Below are 16673 nucleotides of genomic sequence, written 5' to 3'. Positions count from 1 at the left end.
AATTATACACTGCATATATATATATATATATATATATATATGATATGTGTGTGTATAAATGATTTGTGTGTGTATGTATATGATGTGTGTGTATGTATATGATGTGTGTGTATGCATATGATGTGTGTGTATGTATATGATGTGTGTGTATGTATATATGAGGTAGATCACCTCGACTTGGTCATTTACTAAGTAATTGATAAACGTTGAAAAACTTATTGGAGTGTTACCATTTAGTGGTCAATTGTACGGAATATGTACTGTACTGTACAATCTACTAATACAAGTTTTAATCAATCAATCAAATCAATGAATGCCTACTGAGACTATGGTGCTGTTAAGTTATTGTGGCTCAATGTGCCATTTTTTTTCATTTTATTTTAATGTACTATTATTTAATATATAATATTGTTTTAGTTGCTTAAGAGATATTCCTGGCTCTGAATTTGTTCATTGCTATTTTTATGTTTTTGTGCATTATTTGTTGCCGTAATCAGGTTACTCATCAGTTACTCAGTACTTGAGTAGTTTTTTCACAACATACTTTTTACTTTTACTGAAGTAAATATTTGGGTGACTACTCCTTACTTTTACTTGAGTAATAAATCTCTAAAGTAACTGTACTCTTACTTGAATACAATTTCTGGCTACTCTACCCACCTCTGGCTAGTTGTCACAGTAATTCATGAAGTTATGTTAATGAAGCAGTAAGTTGAACGATGCGGACACAACTGAATAAAAACTGTAATTATTTTATACTTGTTTGGGATATTTTAGACTGCAATATCGTTCAATTAAGGATACTTGCTATGTACTGTATGTCTTGGCCTGTGTGCTATTGTGTGCATAGCTGCAGCGTAGCTGCTCAACCCCTTGTTTATCTTTTGTTAGACTGCTTATTTTGGGGATTTTAGATGCAAGTGGATATTATCTCATGCTTGTCTTTTTCTGATATCGGATTGATATCCAGTATGAAAAATCAGGCCCAATCTATATAATTGATAATTATGTTAGGTCAAGAAAAAAAACAGGCTATTTCATCCCTACAAGCCTGTTTTGCAGGTTTCTCTGCTCTTCAGGGGATTTTTTCCTGACCTAACGTATATTCCGCTCTACCCCGGTATTGAGCACTGCATAACGGATAAACCACAGAAACCTCGACTATAACTGATAATTACTATAACATTGTGGAGGGGGTGTGGCCTGCGTGCCTGCCACGGAACGGGGTGTCAGGCCCGGCCTCGAAAACAGCGACAGGTGCATAGATAGCCCAGCTGGGCCTTGTTATCTAATCGCCTGTCGCTTTTATTAGCAGCAGCTGTGATGAGACGAGTAGTGGGAGTTGGAGGTGCTGCTGAAAGACACAGACGCAGAAAATACACTTTGTTGAAAAGCAAAATATTTTGCACCATGTGAGGAAAATAAAACAGTGTTATACCCAGAATTGGTCCGGCTTGTTGGGTGCCAAATGTAGTGGTTGCTCTCGTCTACTCGTCTCATACCGGCTGCTGCTAATAAAGGCAACAGGTGATTAGATAACATCTACGCACCTGTCGCTGTCTTCGAGGTCGGTCCTGACACACCCCGTTTCGCGGCAGGCCCGCAGGCCACAACCCGCTCCACAAACATAATACAGTATCTCAAGTTAAATGTGTATTAAATATGTATATATGATTGTTATAATAAAACATTAAAATTTACAGTAATCCGCATTTATCGCTGTTAAATTAATTTCCGCAAAAGCGGGAGTCATAAATTTTATATTTTCATAGCTTGAGCATAAAAAAACGATTACGACCATCTAAATGCATTTTTAACATTATGGGATACCTCTAGACATAAAATAACACCCTTTAGTAATTTTTTCACTCTTTTAATCCAATGTAGTAATGCTACCTGAGGTTGAGCCAATCAGTGGCCACGATACTGAACAGCATGCTATGATTGGTTTGGTCTCCACTAATGGCCGATACGACTGTAGTGTTGACATTTTAGTCCTTTCTATTTTTTTTAATACTTAATTTAGGGAAAAAATATATGCTTAAAAATGAAAAATACAAAATCAGCAATGTGGGAAAACTGCAATATTTGATGCGCGATGTGGCAAGGTACCACTATGTACTGTACGTGTACCGGTAGTGTGCCAGAGGTGTCAAAGTAGTTTTCACCGAGGGCCACATCGTAGTTACGTTTGGCCCCAGAGGGCCGCATCTAACAGCGAATACTTTTATTACACCATTTTTTAGTGCATTTTATTAATAGATCTTTTAAAAACTAAAATGTAAAAAAATACATGGTGAGTTGCAATAATTTCACCTCAAAATTTAGTGTATTTTACTGTAAATGGAAAAACAGTACTGCTGTTTTAATGGTAAAAATAGAACAAAAAAAGGCAGCTCAGTTGCCAAAATTTTACTTCAAAATTACTTTTTTTTTACTGTAAATAAAAAAAACCTTAAATTTTACAATAAAATCATTTTTTCTTCTTTTTTTTTTTTTTAAACAGCAAATCAACAACTGTAGATTTTTCAGTGTATTACTGTAAAAGCCAAAAAGGCACCACAGTTTATAACAGTAAAACAAGTACTGTTTTTTTTTCCCATTTAGAGACAAGTGCTGTAAAAAACCACAGTAAATTTCACAATTTTTGCCATGAAATCTATTGCGACTTTTACATGGCACAATTTGATGAATAACTTTCTTTGAAATTATTATTATTAGTATTGGTTTCTTTAAAAAAAAAATGGTTAGAATGTTTGATAATACATTTTTGCATAACTACACAATATTTAACATAATTTGCGATTACATGGAGTACATTTTTTTTTCTCCCAAAATAGAAATAAATAATACATGTTACAAGTACTTTATTGATACATATTATTTCCAGCCTTTCAAGGGCCAAATAAAATGAAGTGGCGGGCCACATCTGCCCCCCTCCCCCTGGCCTTGAATTTGACCCCTGTGATCTTGTGGTACATCAAAGAATCACTTGATTATAGTTCAGTGTTTTTTGTTTTTTCTTCTATATTCAAACACGGTGTTACTGTTCAAACTGTGTGTAATGTTAGAGTGGCCAAAAATATTAGATCAAATATTAAATAAAACCTCTGCCTTGTTTTTAATGAATACTTGGGCTTAATACGCTACTGTATTTTAATATTGGTCATTATGGTGGTACTTAGAGAGCTATTTTCTTTTAAGGTAGTACTTGGTGAAAAAAAGTTTGAGAAGCACTGTTTTAGCATATTATTTGATGTTGTGTTTTTAAGATAATTCACTTATAAAACCCTTATGGATATGGCTTCATTTTTATTTAATTCCTCAACCTGCATCTATGAAAACATACCGGTACATAAAACACCTTTCGATGTTCTTGCGTCCCAGAAAATTCCAGTTATTATCATTATTATCATTAATAGCAATGGAATGGAAGTATTACACATTAATATTTGAACAGTTTCGGACAATTTATGAAAAATAAAGCACAATGAAGCTGTAAAAATGAAAAAAGGGAACAGTTATTGCCCATCCCCTGCATGAATGATAGTGAGATTGGCACAATCTCACCATTTTCCACTATGTCGTGTCCTACTAAGCCGGGGGTCGGCAACCCGCGGCTCTGGAGCCACATGCGGCTCTTTAACGCCGCCCTAATGGCTCCCTGGTATGGAGGGTGTGTAGAGGGTGATGTCGCCAGCCTGACTGCCAGGCAACTACAGGCTTAAATAGTGCTGTGATTATTGACAGGTGTGTGAGTCCAAACAAATGAGCCGGGTGAAACTAATGGTTGTCATGGAAACTAAAACAAACCAGGGTGCGCAAAAACAGGAACTAATGGAGTAAAAAACCAAACAGAACATAACTAAACAGAACATGATCACAAAGACATGACAGGAGCTATTTAAATGTTTGTATTTTTGGTATTTAGTGTATCAGCTTCTGCAACTAGTGTTTGGATCCCACTGTACGCAATACCTGAAGAGCATGGAAAAAAAGCATTTCACTGCGGTGTACTCTGCATGTGTGAATAAAACTTGAAACCTTGAAACCTAATAAAGTCCATTTCGAGCCTTTCATCTAACGTATGAACCACGAGCCTTGTTTGGGGTGGTGCAGACACGATGGACCATTCAGACCTTTCCGCACTCCTTTCAACCAACAAATAACAACAACTCCGCAGAGAACACGCTGACTTCGGGCATCTCACTAAATCAATCTTATCCTCCCTTATTTCACAGTGAATTGTTTCTTTTCCCAACGGACACCTTTGTGCTAAAGGTCACAAAAGGAAGTAATAATAAACGCTGGGCTGTGTGGTACTGTTCACTATTGATCCAAAAGTGTAGGGCTATGTCATTGAAGTAGATAACCTAATGTCAACACACTTTAAATGGAGGTCACCTTTATTACCCAAGTGATTGGAAGATCTTGTCTGGGTTAATGTTGCAACTAACTACCATTAATGCTGTAATTACAGGCAGGGTGTTTATTCACCCAAAACACTAATAGGAGGGTATCGGCAAGGAAAATTTGTTACAGACAACAAATTCTACTTTTCATAATCATTCGGAGTATATGGGAAAGTATTTTTGTAAATACGTTTTTAAATGTTATTAGTATATTTGAACCGATCTAACATGAATACTGGAGTGAAGACACAATTAATGACAATCGCGACGCATTGTTCGAGAAACACTCGTTGAAGGTGTCTTGTAAATATGAAATATTGATAGTACAGAAAGAAACCTAAAAAAACTTTAAAGGAACACCATTTTAATCGGGCTATTTCTGATCATTTCAAAACTCTTCTGAGGCTCCTATTAAGTATTTTTTAATTATTATTATTGCTAAAAAAATTTATTTTTGTATACAGTACAAGCCAAAAGTTTGGACACACCTCATTGCAATGTGTTTTCCTTACTTTCAAGACTATAGAATATAAAGACAATATAACATAAATCCAAAAACGTGGACAGATATGCAAAAGTGCAATATATTTATCCGTGCAGTGAATATATTTATTTATATCTGCACCCTATTACTCTTTTATCCTGCACTACAACGAGCTAATGCAACGAAATGTTTATTCCTATCTGTACTGGAAAGTTCAAATTTGAATGACAATAAAAGGAAGTCTAAGTCTATTTACATTGTAGATTGTCACTGAAGGCATCAAAACTATGACACCTGTGAAGTGAAAACCCTTTAAGATGACTACCTCTTGAAGCTTATCAAGAGAATGCCAAGAGTGTGCAAAACAGTAATCCGAGCAAAGGGTGGTTATTTTGAAGAAACTAGTATAAAGAACATGTTCATTATGATATTTCACCTTTTTTTTTGTTAAGTACATAACTCCACGTGTACATTCATAGTTGTGATGCCTTCAGTGACAATCTACAATGTCATGAAAAAAAACTAAAAAACACATTAAATGAGAAAGTGTGTCCAAACTTTTGGCCTGTACTTTTAATATATGTTAAAATATTTTCTTACACATTTTTTTTAAGGATCTTTATTTATTTATTGTTATTATTTTTTATTATGCAGTGTGGAATGCCATGTAAAATGTCGAGCACTTTTTGTTGCAATTTGCCTGTGTATGGCTCGTTCTATATAAATAAACTTTTAGATTGATAATAAGAACATGGTTAGATTCTAAAGGACGTCTATAGAATATTTGTTAACACTTTAGTATGGGGAACATATTCTAAGTAACAAAGACTTAATGAAGAGTTATTTGGGCACTTGGGGAACATTTTGTAAGAGACAAAGACTTAATTTAGATTTATTTGGTTAGGGTTTTTGTATAATAAGGCCATGACCTGGGCATGTTCTGGGCATGCATCCGGCAGTGGACGCTCCTCTATGGGATCTTGGGGCGGTTTAGCTCGGTTGGTAGAGTGGCCGTGCCAGCAACTTGAGGGTTGCAGGTTCGATTCCCGCTTCCGCCATCCTAGTCACTGCTGTTGTGTCCTTGGGCAAGACACTTTACCCACCTGCTCCCAGTGCCACCCACACTGGTTCGAATGTAACTTAGATATTGGGTTTCACTATGTAAAGCGCTTTGAGTAACTAGAGAAAAAGCGCTATATAAATATAATTCACTTCACTTCACTTCACTTCATCTTGGGGCACTAGGAGGTTGACCCCTTTACTACTGTACCCCAGGTGGCCCTTGACAAAGGCCTAGTATCCGACTTCCCCTTAGCCAGGGATACGGTGAAGACCTCAACGGCGAAGCAGGCGGAAGACGGTGGATTTAAGAACTACCACGACGGGTGCGATGGCAGTAGAAGGCTGCAGCAGAAAAGGGTCCCCAGTCGTCTTTGACTCCATGCCACTGGATCCTGACGCGATTCTGTCAAGGATCGTGTGGTGACTGTCAGTGCACCAGTTCTCCCCACGTTAAACAAAGTCACGCACAGGCATCCTCCATAAAGGGATACACCCTTACCAGGAAGATCGTCATACTCATTCGAGTGACCGCTGATGATAATAAGGCATTAATAAGTACTTAATAATGACTAATTAAGAGCCAATATGTTACTAATGTGCATGTTAATAAGCAACTAATTAATGGTGAATATGTGCAGCACGGTGGTGGAGGGGTTGATGCGTCAGCCTCACAATACGAAAGTTTGGGGTTTGATCCTGCGCTCGGGATCTTTCTGTGTGGAGTTTGCATGTTCACCCCGTGACTGCGTGGGTTCCCTCCGGGTACTCCGGCTTCTTCCCACCTCCAAAAACATGCACCTGGGGATAGGTTGATTGGCAACATTAAATTGGCCCTAGTGGGTGAATGTGAGTGTGAATGTTGTCTGTCTATCTGTGTTGGCCCTGCGGTGAGGGGCGACTTGTCCAGGGTGTACCCCACATTCCGCCCGAATGTAGCTGACATAGGCACCAGCGCCTCTTGCTACCCTGAAAGGGATAAGCGGTAGAAAATGGAGGGATGGATGAATGTTCCCCATACTAAAGTGTTACCGATTATTTGTATTTGCCATGCAATTAGGATCGTTTGTGAAACAAACTATAGTTCCATTTTAATAGGAATCTTCCGAGCCCAATAATAAAACATACAGAGCAACGTGCTACCGGTCGGGCTGCCTTTGTATTCTCGTTCCACCGGAGTTGTATCGATTGTGTCCAAAAATGGAGCAGAACAGCTGACAGCCTGATGAGCTAAGACGTTGGCGTCTGCAACCTGCTTCCATGGCAGCTTCGTGCTCAAGCCTATTAAGGAAAAAGAAGGCATCAGTCAAAGTCAAAGAAGGGCTGGTAACTTCATAAGGGCCCATCAGGTTGTGTCACAGTCTTCACCTTTCACTGCTGCAGCTAAAGGACATTGAGGACTGACAAAGTGAAGACAGCTGAAGACTCAGATGGTCTTTTCAATCCCGGCTGAGTTGGTCCGCGGCCCTCCGTCCTGCTTTCATCAGTAGCAATTACAATGTTACATGTTTTGCGTTGGCAGCCATCTGTGCTTCCTCCCTTTGAGTACTTCGTATCGTCATGATTTTACTTACATACATTGGAAAGAACGTAATGTCATGGCTGTCTTGAGTTTACAATAATTTCCACAACTCTTATTTTTTTGTGATCGAGTGATTGGAGCACATACTTGTTGGTCACGAGAACATTCATGAAGGTTGGTTCTTTTATGAATTTATTATGGGTCTACTCAAAATGTGACCAAATCCGCTGGGTCAAAAGTATACTGTGGAGAGGCTGAGCCGACAGCGGGCCAGGCCAAACGGTGGTCCTGGCCAAGATGGAGGCCAGGAGGCGGAGCATGCAGCAGAGCGGAGAGGCGGGGCACGGCTGGAGCGACACTACAGCCATCAGAGTCAGGTGCGTACACAACACACCTGTGCTCAATCCCTGCATCTTCTGCTGCAGCATAAAAGGGGAGAGGGAGGAGCAATCGTGGCAGAAGTAGGAGAGGAACCACCCGACAACGAAGACCACGAGAGCGACGAGATCGACCCCGAGCAAGATGAGCCCCCGCAGCAGACGCAGCCACCGGACACCGAAAGGTGTTCCGCGACGAGCAGGAAGAGCCAGCACGCTAGAAAGCGGCGCGACGGACTGGCAAGAAGTTGACATGTTTATTGAAAGAATAAATCAGAGTCAAACTTGTTACGATGCGTCCTGTATCGATCGGCACTGCAACCCACACGAGGAAGGCTGGAGACCCGTCACATATACATACAGCAATGTTAATATTCGGTTACATGTCCCTTGGCAAGTTTCACTGCAATAAGGTGCTTTTGGTAGCCATCCACAAGCTTCTGGTTGAAATTAATCTGACATCCCATGGACAAAGATAAGACCTTCTGGCGGAAAGTTCTGTGGTCAGATGAAAAAAAAATTGAGCTGTTTGGCCACAATACCCAGTAATATGTTTGGAGGTGAAAAAGTGAGGCCTTTAATCCCAGGAACATCAATCCTATCGTCAAGCATGGTGGTGGTAGTGTTATGCTCTGAGCCTGTTTTGCTGCCAATTGAACTGGTGCTTTACAGAGAGTAAATGGGACAATGAAAAAGGAAGCTTACCTCCAAATTCTTCAGGACAACCTAAAATCATCAGCCTTGGGCGCAGTTGGGTGTTCCAACAGGACAATGTCTCCAAACACACGTCAAAAGTGGTAAAGGAATGGCTAAATCAAGCTAGAATTAAGGTTTTAAAATGGCCATCCCAAAGTCCTGACTTAAATGTGTGGACAATGCTGAAGAAAAAAGTCCATGTCAAAACACCAACAAATTTAGCTGAACTACATCAATTTTGTCAAGAGGAGTGGTCAAAAATTCAACCAGAAGCTTGTGGATGGCTACCAAAAGCGCTTTATTGCAGTATAGCTTGCTCAAGAGACATGTAACCAAATATTAACATTGCTGTATGTATACTTTTGACCCAGCAGATTTGGTCACAATTTCAGTAGACCCATAATAAATTCATAAAAGAACCAAACTTCATGAATATTTTTTGTGACCAACAAGTATGTGCTCCAATCACTCTATCACCAAAAAAATAAGAGTTGTAGAAATTATTGGAAACTTAAGACAGCCATGACATTAAGTTCTTTACAAGTGTATGTAAACTTTTGACCACAACTGTATGTGTGTCTCCAAGTTTAAGGAAACAGCAGGCTGTCTTTTTCTAATGGCTTTATTAAAATTTTGGCAAGCTGGGTAATGTTTGCTGTGGTCTGGAACAACATGGTGCACAAACAACTATGAGAAATACAGCCAATATTACATACAGATAATGTATCATGAGACATGCAAATATGAATTAAATACTCAGAGGACATGGGTAAGGGAAATAAAATGAGCTCAAAATAAACCTACAAATGAGGCATAATGATGCAATATGTACATACAGCTAGCCTAAATAGCATGTTAGCATCAATTAGCTCGCAGTCATGGATTGACCAAATATGTCTGATAAGCACTCCAGCAAATCAAAAAAATAAACAAGCCCACCTTTGTGCATTCACGCACAGCATAAAACGTTTGATGAACAAAATGAGACAAAGAAGGAGTGGCCAAAACACGTTGGCATTGGAGAAAGATGTACATGAAAACAAACTACGATGAGTTTAAGGATCGCTAAAATTAGTTGGACAAAACACTACTTGCCAAATAATCTCATCGGTGAAGCATGGTTAATGTAAACAGTGGGATTTCTAACAATTAGGAGGGTGTGTGTCATGTTTTTTTTTCCTACAGAAAATATATTAAAACAAAAAATATATTTTTTTCTTCATCTTTTTCCATATTCACAATCTCTGAAAGAGCTCCAGGCAGCCACTAGGGCGGCACTAAAGAGCCGCATGCGGCTCTAGAGCCGCGGGTTGCTGACCCCCGCTGTAGAGCAACGTTCTCCTCATGTGCCCGAGTGACCTTCATTTCTGCCTGGCTGCCCTCTCCTCTCACATCCTGTTCTTTTTCTTGTTTCCAACAGCCAAGATGGCGATGAACAGCATCCTTAACGCTGACGACATCAAGAAAGCACTAGATGCATTCGCAGGTAAAACAGCATGTTGGAATTTTGCCGTAGAAAACAATGTGCTTGAGTACATGAAGAAATAGATTATTTTTGGCTGTGGTCATGCTATTCAAAAGACGTGAAGAGTGTTACCGTATTTTCCGGGCTATATTTAAGCCACACCCACCAAATTTTGGAAGAAAAATATTTTTACATATATTAACCGCACCGGACTATATGCCATAGATTTATACCGGTACGAACAATTTTGCAAAATGTTTATGTACATACCTTAAACGTTTCCAAACGGTGCCTGTAATACGGCAGTAAAACGGCTGATCAAACAAAACAGAAGTCATCGTCATGGACCCACTAGCTGTGAAAGCTAGCTCTCTAATCAGCTAAACCGGGGGTGTCAAACTCATTTTAGCTCAGGGGACGATTCGAGGAAAATCTGCGTACAAACGGGCGGGACTATTAAAATCATGGCATTAAAACTAAAAAAAATAAAGACTACTTCAGGTTGTTTTCTTTGTCTTTGGCCCAAAATAGAAGAAACACATTTTGAAAATATTACAATAAAAATATAGAAAAAAACACCTGCAGCGGTAATGTTTAGATCCATAAAGGAAAGAAGAAAATGAATGAATAAATTAACATATGCAAAAAAAAATGTGTTTTCCCTTAGTATTATTTTTCTAAATGAATTCAGTAACGTTTATGACAACCTTTTTCCAAAACACAATATAGAATGTGAGATATAACAGGACAATGCATACATTTATCATTTGTTTTCAAAACGGTTACAATAAAGTTGGATCCCGAAAATTTACTGTGGGACCCCATGTTTATGACTTGATGGGGTCCCTTGGACCCCAATTTGAAAATTCCTAGCGCCAACACTGATGGAGTATTGGTGTGTGCAAGACAGCAAAAGGCGGCTGTGGCCTGCGGGCCGCGTCTAAAACTAATCAAATATCATCCTGGGGGCCATACATCATTTACTTTGACACTCCCGAGCTAAACAGACTTCATAACTCCACTGTGACGTATTGGTGAATTTAAGAAAATGAAAAAATAAAAAAGATAATGCCATTGGTAGATAATAATACCAACACAGACACTTGTAAATGTGCTACAATACAATAGCACGCATGACAACATGCCTACAGGCGTCACACATGGGATGGTTTAGTAAGCATGAATAGTTTTAGTTATATTGTAAAACTTAAAAATGTTGTTTGGAGTGATGGAATGAAAAATGATTTCAAGCAGAAACGCTCTGGACGAATATACTACAGTGAGACACCTTTTCAGTGTCTCTCCTCGTGTTATGAAAACTACTTGTTGAATGCAAAACATGATGTGTATTATTAAGACTGACCATACGTCCTCTTTTCCCCCGACATGTCCTCTTTTGCAGGACTGTCCGGGCGGAGTTTCTTAAATGCCTCAAATGTCCGGCATTTTGAGTTAAGGTTGCGTGTATTTTCAATGTACGTTCAGAGTTAAGAACAGGTTAAAAACAAAACGCAGCATCATTCGTGATGGAGGGACAGAGAGAGCAAGAGTTGTGATAAGCGTGCATGCGTCGCTAGGCTCTGCTTTTTATCGATAGATTTATCAGATTTAATTTTTTATTATCTATAGCAGCGGTGTCAAAAGTGTACCCCGGAGGCCATTTGCGGCCCACAGCTAATGTTTTAAAGGCCCACGGCACATTCTAAAAATACTATTAAAATATTCCAAAAAATAACAAAAAGCTTAAAGGTGAAATGTAATTTAGAAACAGTTGCAATGTTGACTAATAAAACAAAGCTGCTTTTTTTATATTTCAAACTGTCATTGCTCGAAACATAATATTGAATCGAAATTAATGTTATTATGAATTATTGACCTATCCAAGATTCCGATTACGTCACATCAAATATTCCACAATGAAAAATATTTTTGGTGGAAGATGTTGCATATTTTTTGTGTTTGCCATTAAAAACATAGTTTTGTTTGACAAAAAAGGGCGGAAAACAAACAAACAAAAAAACAACATAAAAGAACTAATAAAACATTTTGAAATGAGGAATAGATCTGAAGTTCATGTAGATTCCAGAGTTTTAAGCGTTAAATATAAAATGTATGTAAGCCCTGGCACACCATTATCATCATTTCATGACCGAATCAAAACACTTTTTACACTTTTATACTGAAATAAATACACCTACAACTTATTAAATAAAAACATAGAAAAAACTACCAGCAGCGGTAAAGTTCAGATCCATGAAGGAAAGAAGAAAGTGAATTAATGTTCATAACTGAATATATTTACATATGTATACAAATGTATCTTCTTTTTATATCATTTATTTTAATGAATTAAGTAACGTTTATGACAACCTTTTTCCAAAACACAATATAGAATGTAAGTTTGAACAAGATAATGCATACATTTATTTTAATTTTTTCAAAACGCTGACAAAAAAAGTGGGACCCCAAAAATTTACTGTTGGACCCCATTCACAAAATTCCTCGCGCCAATACTGATGTCAACAGAGGACAAAAAATGCTTTATTTAAATAAATATATTCTTTATAAAGCAAGTTCGAGTATCAGACCGGGGCGGTATAGTTCGGTTGGTAGAGCAGTCGTGCCAGCAACTTGAGGGTTCCAGGTTTGATTCCCACTTCAACCTAGTCACTGCCGTTGTGTCCTTGGGCAAGACACTTTACCCACCTACTCCCAGTGCCACCCACACTGGTTTAAATGTAACTTAGATATTGGGTTTCACTATGTAAAGCTCTTTGGGTCACTAGAGAAAAGCGCTATATAAATATAATTCACTTCATCATTGGCAAATTTTCACCTAGTCCCGGTCTTGGCATGCTGCCCGCCTTGGCACGCATTTATGTGTCCTCTTTTTGGGATTCGAGGAATAGGGTCAGCCTAGTATTATGTACTGTATATAATAAATATCTATATTTTTATTATTGTAGTTAGAACATTTCAGCTTTTTTAATTACATTTCGATTTGGAGCTGTTTTTCTTACATTTTTACTGATGTTTTCTCAGCTTGGGCCGCACTTTGGACACCCCAGCTATACACAACAAGTGGTGATAATACTGTCAAAGGCCTACTGAAACCCACTACTACCCAGTCTGATAGTTTATATATCAATGATGAAATATTAACATTGCAACACATGCCAATACGGCCGGTTTAGTTTACTAAATTGCAATTTTAAATTTCCCGGGAGTTTCTTCTTGAAAACATCACGTAATGATGACATCACGGGCTGTTAGGAAATATGAGGGCTGCACACACACACAGCTAAAAGTCGTCTGCTTTAACGGCATAACTACACAGTATTTTGGCGATCTGTGTTGCTGAATCTTTTGCAATTTGTTTAAGTAATATTGAAGAAGTCAAAGTAGAAAGATGGACTTGGGAAGCTTTAGCCTTTAGCCACACAAACACACGGTGATTCCTTGTTTAAAATTCCCAGAGGTGAAACTTTACTATGGATCACAGCGAACATGGATCCCGACCGAATGTCAACGAGCAGGTTTCGGTGAGAAAATTGTGGTAAAAACTTGCTTCTTACCGGAGATCAGCTGAGCTTGTGCCGTCCATAAAGCTGCCGTCGACTTCCCTGAGACACTGGCGTCAAGACACCCGTGGACACACACCCCGACTATCAGGTACTGTTAAACTCACTAAAACACTAGCAACACAATAGAAAGATAAAGGATTTCCCAGAATTATCCTAGTAAATGTGTCTAAAAATATCTGAATCCGTCCCAATGCAATCGCGTTTTTTTTTTTTTTCTAGTCCGTTGCTATCAATATCCTCAAACACGAATCTTTCATCCTCGCGCAAATTAATGGGGAAATTGTTGTTTTCTCGGTCCGAATAGCTGTTTTTGTTGGAGGCTCCCATTAAAACAATGTGAATATATGAGGAGCCATCAATATGTGACGTCATCTTCTGCGACTTCCGGTAAAGGCAGGACTTTTTTGTTAGCGACCAAGGGTAGTGAACTTTATCGTGGATGTTCTCTACTAAATCCTTTCAGCAAAAATAGGGCAATATCGTGAAATGATCACGTATGACACATAGAATGGACCTGCTATCCCTGTTTAAATAAGAAAATCTAATTTCAGTAGGCCTTTAACGCAGCCATGGTGGTGACTAATGTACTGCAATTAGAGTAACCAGTTCCTTCTGTGCATCTTTGCGTTTGTACGTTGTGCTTGTTAGCGGCCGACTCTTTCGACTATAAGAAGTTTTTTGAGATGATCGGCCTGACGAAAAAGTCTTCTGAGGATGTGAAGAAGGTGTTCACGGTGATGGACGCTGACAACAGTGGCTACATAGAGGAAGAGGAGCTCAAGTAAGAGAAGCATGTTTGCCACAAATGGCGTAACACCACCGTAACCTGCATGTCTTTTTCTGCCTAGATTTGTCCTGAAGGGGTTTGCCAAAGATGGCAGGGACCTGACGGATAAGGAAACCAAAACATTTTTAAATGCGGCCGACAAGGATGGGGACGGAAAGATTGGAATTGACGGTAAATGCCACTCAACACAAAATATGATGAAAAATGCTGTAAATCAGGTCAACCGACATCTTCGGTTTGGCGGTGATGAATTTAATAGGTAATTCGACCTTTCTGTGTTTACAAATCATTTTAAATGTCTGGTAACCTACTGCCAGCTAACGGGTATAGTGAGTAAATCAGGTCAGTGACCATGGATTGAGCTTTGAGAACAAAGTGAGCATTGTATTCACTTACATTGGAAAATCCAAACAACCTTCCTAAGTCAGGGCACAAAAATAAATAAATTCAACCAACACAAAAAGTCAGCGCACACGGACCTGCTGACTGAACTTTGTGGGGGGTTATAAAAAAACATCCAAGCACCATAAAAATGTAAAAATTACACCCATTTAAATCCATTATTATGCATGATGAGAAAAATGCAAAACACTCTCCATTCTTGTCCATATTTGGCGCATTTTAGCGGCTTGATATATCTGATTGATTTCAAAACTTTAAGGCGATCGTCATAGTAATATACAATGTAGGAGTAATGCTTTTACATACTCTTAATATCAATTATATTAATTACTGGTATTAATATAATTGATCCATTATAATAATATAATATGTACATACACACACACACACGTATGTATACATACATACATACATACACATATAAGTATACATGCATATACATGTATGTATATATACATACAAGTATATACACATATATGCATACATTTGCATGTATATGTGTGTGTAAGTACACACACATACATATATATATATATATATATATATATATAAATGTAAACATGTGTGGGTAAATGCATACATATGTGCATATATACAAATATACACATGCTTATACACATACAGTATACACTTATAAATATATATATACATATATATATAGAAATAAATATATATATATATATATATATATATATATATAAATGTAAACATGTGTGGGTAAATGCATACAAATGTGCATATATACAAATATACACATGCTTATACACATACAGTATACACTTATAAACATATATATATATATATATATATATATATATATATATATATATATATATATATATATATATATATGTAAACATGTGTGGGTAAATGCATACAAATGTGCATATATACAAATATACACATGCTTATACACATACAGTATACACTTATAAACATATATATATATATATATATATATATATATATATATATATGTAAACATGTGTGGGTAAATGCATACAAATGTGCATATATACAAATATACACATGCTTATACACATACAGTATACACTTATAAACATATATATACAAACATGTATATATATGCATATATATACACATACATACATACATATATATATACACATATATATATATATATATATATATATATATATGCATGTATATATGTGTATACTGTATTTCCTGTATATATATATATATATATATATATATATATAATATTTATTAACATGCACACACATACACAAGTCTCCAAAACGTTAACCACCATGTGGCTACAAAAAAAACAAAACAAAGGAAAATATAAAAAGTGGTACTGTTTTTATAATTTACTAATTGACTGAATGATGAGAAAATGCATTTTTGACAATATGATTTGCCTGACCGACTAGGAGACACCGAGAGTAACAAGAGCAAAATTGATTAGAAAGGAAAGATTTAAAAACAATAAAAAATAAAATTAAATAACTTAGTTTGGGGACCCCTGAGTTAGAGGATCATACATTGGTCATATTCAAAGTACTTAAGTGTCTAGGGACATATTTCCTTAGTTTATAAACCTAATATATATATATTTTTTAAATGGACCGGTACTTTTCATAGGCGGTATAGTACCGAATATGATTCATTAGTATCGCGGTACTATACTAAAACCTGTATACCGTACAACCCTACTGTGCATTTCTCACCTGAAAGCTATGCAAGGCTAAGAATAAATCCACCATTATAAATCCTAAAACAATATCTCAACCTTTATATGAAAATATGTGGTTCATCTTATTTTTTTTTTTGTTTAAAACCCATGAGCGAGGCTAAAGAAGAGTTAAAAATCTAAATAAAAAATAAAGTTTAACACAAACAAGGCAACAAGAGAAGTATC

The 16673-nt window shown here is 37.3% G+C and overlaps 2 protein-coding genes across 4 annotated transcripts in view; one reads left to right on the top strand and one right to left on the bottom strand.

Moving 5' to 3' along the window:
- Nucleotides 1–16673, bottom strand: part of baiap2l2a (BAR/IMD domain containing adaptor protein 2 like 2a) — a 70273-nt gene that overhangs the window by 2722 nt on the left and 50878 nt on the right. The gene's annotated exons all lie outside the window — the stretch shown is intronic.
- Nucleotides 1–16673, top strand: part of pvalb6 (parvalbumin 6) — a 146285-nt gene that overhangs the window by 128737 nt on the left and 875 nt on the right. For all 3 annotated transcript variants that reach the window (XM_061885112.1, XM_061885111.1, XM_061885110.1), the window contains 3 exons: nucleotides 9971–10036; nucleotides 14248–14380; nucleotides 14448–14557. In XM_061885112.1, coding sequence (XP_061741096.1) covers nucleotides 9976–10036; nucleotides 14248–14380; nucleotides 14448–14557 — 304 coding nt within the window. In that variant the 5' untranslated portion in view covers nucleotides 9971–9975. The remainder of the gene's footprint in view (nucleotides 1–9970; nucleotides 10037–14247; nucleotides 14381–14447; nucleotides 14558–16673) is intronic.

The sequence above is a fragment of the Nerophis ophidion genome, linkage group LG23, assembly GCF_033978795.1.
Source record: "Nerophis ophidion isolate RoL-2023_Sa linkage group LG23, RoL_Noph_v1.0, whole genome shotgun sequence".
Classification (NCBI taxonomy): domain Eukaryota; kingdom Metazoa; phylum Chordata; class Actinopteri; order Syngnathiformes; family Syngnathidae; genus Nerophis; species Nerophis ophidion.
Note: the sequence above shows the minus strand (reverse complement) of the source record. Positions and strands in the feature narration are given on the sequence as shown.